Raw genomic sequence first — 1,242 nt, forward strand, 5'->3', positions numbered from 1 at the left:
GCCCATGTGTGTGCGGCTAGACCCAGGTCGCCTGGGCTTCGCCTTCGCCAGCGCCCTGGCCTCCACCCGGGCCTCCGAGGAGCCGCCGCTACGCCCGGCCCGCGGGGCAGGTGAGTGCGGCCGCCCGCCGACCCCACCGTGCCTGCGCCTGCCGGTGCCCTGAGGTGTCCACCCCGAGCGCTCACCCGCCAGTGGCCACCCCTCTGGTAGTGCACTCGTGTCTGTCCGCCTCGTCAGTGTTCGCCTCCGTCTGTCCACTCACGGCCGTGCGCGCCCTGTCAGTGTCCCTACCCCCGTCATGTCCCCCCCGTCGGTGACCCCCCCCACGACAGTGCTCCCCCCGCCAGTTGTCCCCCCGCCGTCAGTGTTCTCCTGTCAGTGACCTCCCTTGTCAGTCTTCCCTCATCAGTGTCCCAGTCAGTGTCCCCCAGAACAGTGTCCTCCCCCCAGTCGGGCATCCCTTCCGTCAGCGCCCCCTCTGTCAGCATCCCCCTGCCAGTGTCCCCCCTCAGAGCCCACCCCCACAGTGTTTCCCTGTGCAACTTGTTATTGGTCTCCCATCAGTGGTCACTCTACCACTCCTGTCCCCCCACTCTTCTTCCCTCCCCCCATGTTTCCCAAGGCAGTGCCCACACCGCCCCCACCCTTGGTGCCCTCCAGTCAGGGAGCCCTGTGTCAGTGTCCCCCCAGGCGTCCTCATCTTCCAGTGTCATCTGTGTGTCGGTTCCTCCTCGTCTGTGATCCTCTCCCTATCAGTGTCTTCTTTGTGCTGCCAGTGTCCCCATGTCAGTGCCCCTCAAGGAAGCATCCCTCCCCCATCAGTGTCTCCCCGTGCCTGTCTGTCTGTCAAGGTCTGTCAGTTCTCCTCAGCTTGTAAGGTGTCCCCCCCCACCTCCTCACTGCTCCTTCCCCTCTTCCCCTGTCTGTTAGGGACCCTTGCCATGACATCAGTGCCCTGACCTATTTCTTAGTGCTCCCCCCACCTGTCCCCTCCCACCTGTTCTCCGTTCTCTGCCTGTCCCCACCCCTACCTCCCATCTGTCCCCCCCACCTGCTCCCCACTGCCTGCTCCTCCCCCTGCGCCCCCCCCTTACTCCTCCCTCTGCCTGCTCCCCCCACTTGTCCACCTGCCTGCTCCCCCTCTGCCTGCTCCCCACTCTGTCTGCTCCCCCACCTGGTCCCCCCTCTGTCTGCTCCCCCCACCTGCTCCCCCCTCTGTCTGCCCCCCCCACCTGCTCCCCC

General features: G+C 66.2%; 1 protein-coding gene across 1 annotated transcript in view; it reads left to right on the forward strand.

Annotated features, from left to right (window-relative positions):
• The first annotated feature begins 4 nt into the window (after window positions 1-4).
• DENND6B (DENN domain containing 6B) overlaps window positions 5-1,242 on the forward strand; it is a 27,455-nt gene continuing 26,217 nt past the window's right edge. Inside the window, exon 1 of the mRNA XM_029953903.1 lies at window positions 5-110. Within this exon, the coding sequence (XP_029809763.1) occupies window positions 5-110 (106 nt within the window). The remainder of the gene's footprint in view (window positions 111-1,242) is intronic.

The sequence above is a fragment of the Suricata suricatta genome, chromosome 10 (genome assembly GCF_006229205.1).
Source record: "Suricata suricatta isolate VVHF042 chromosome 10, meerkat_22Aug2017_6uvM2_HiC, whole genome shotgun sequence".
NCBI classification, from domain to species: domain Eukaryota; kingdom Metazoa; phylum Chordata; class Mammalia; order Carnivora; family Herpestidae; genus Suricata; species Suricata suricatta.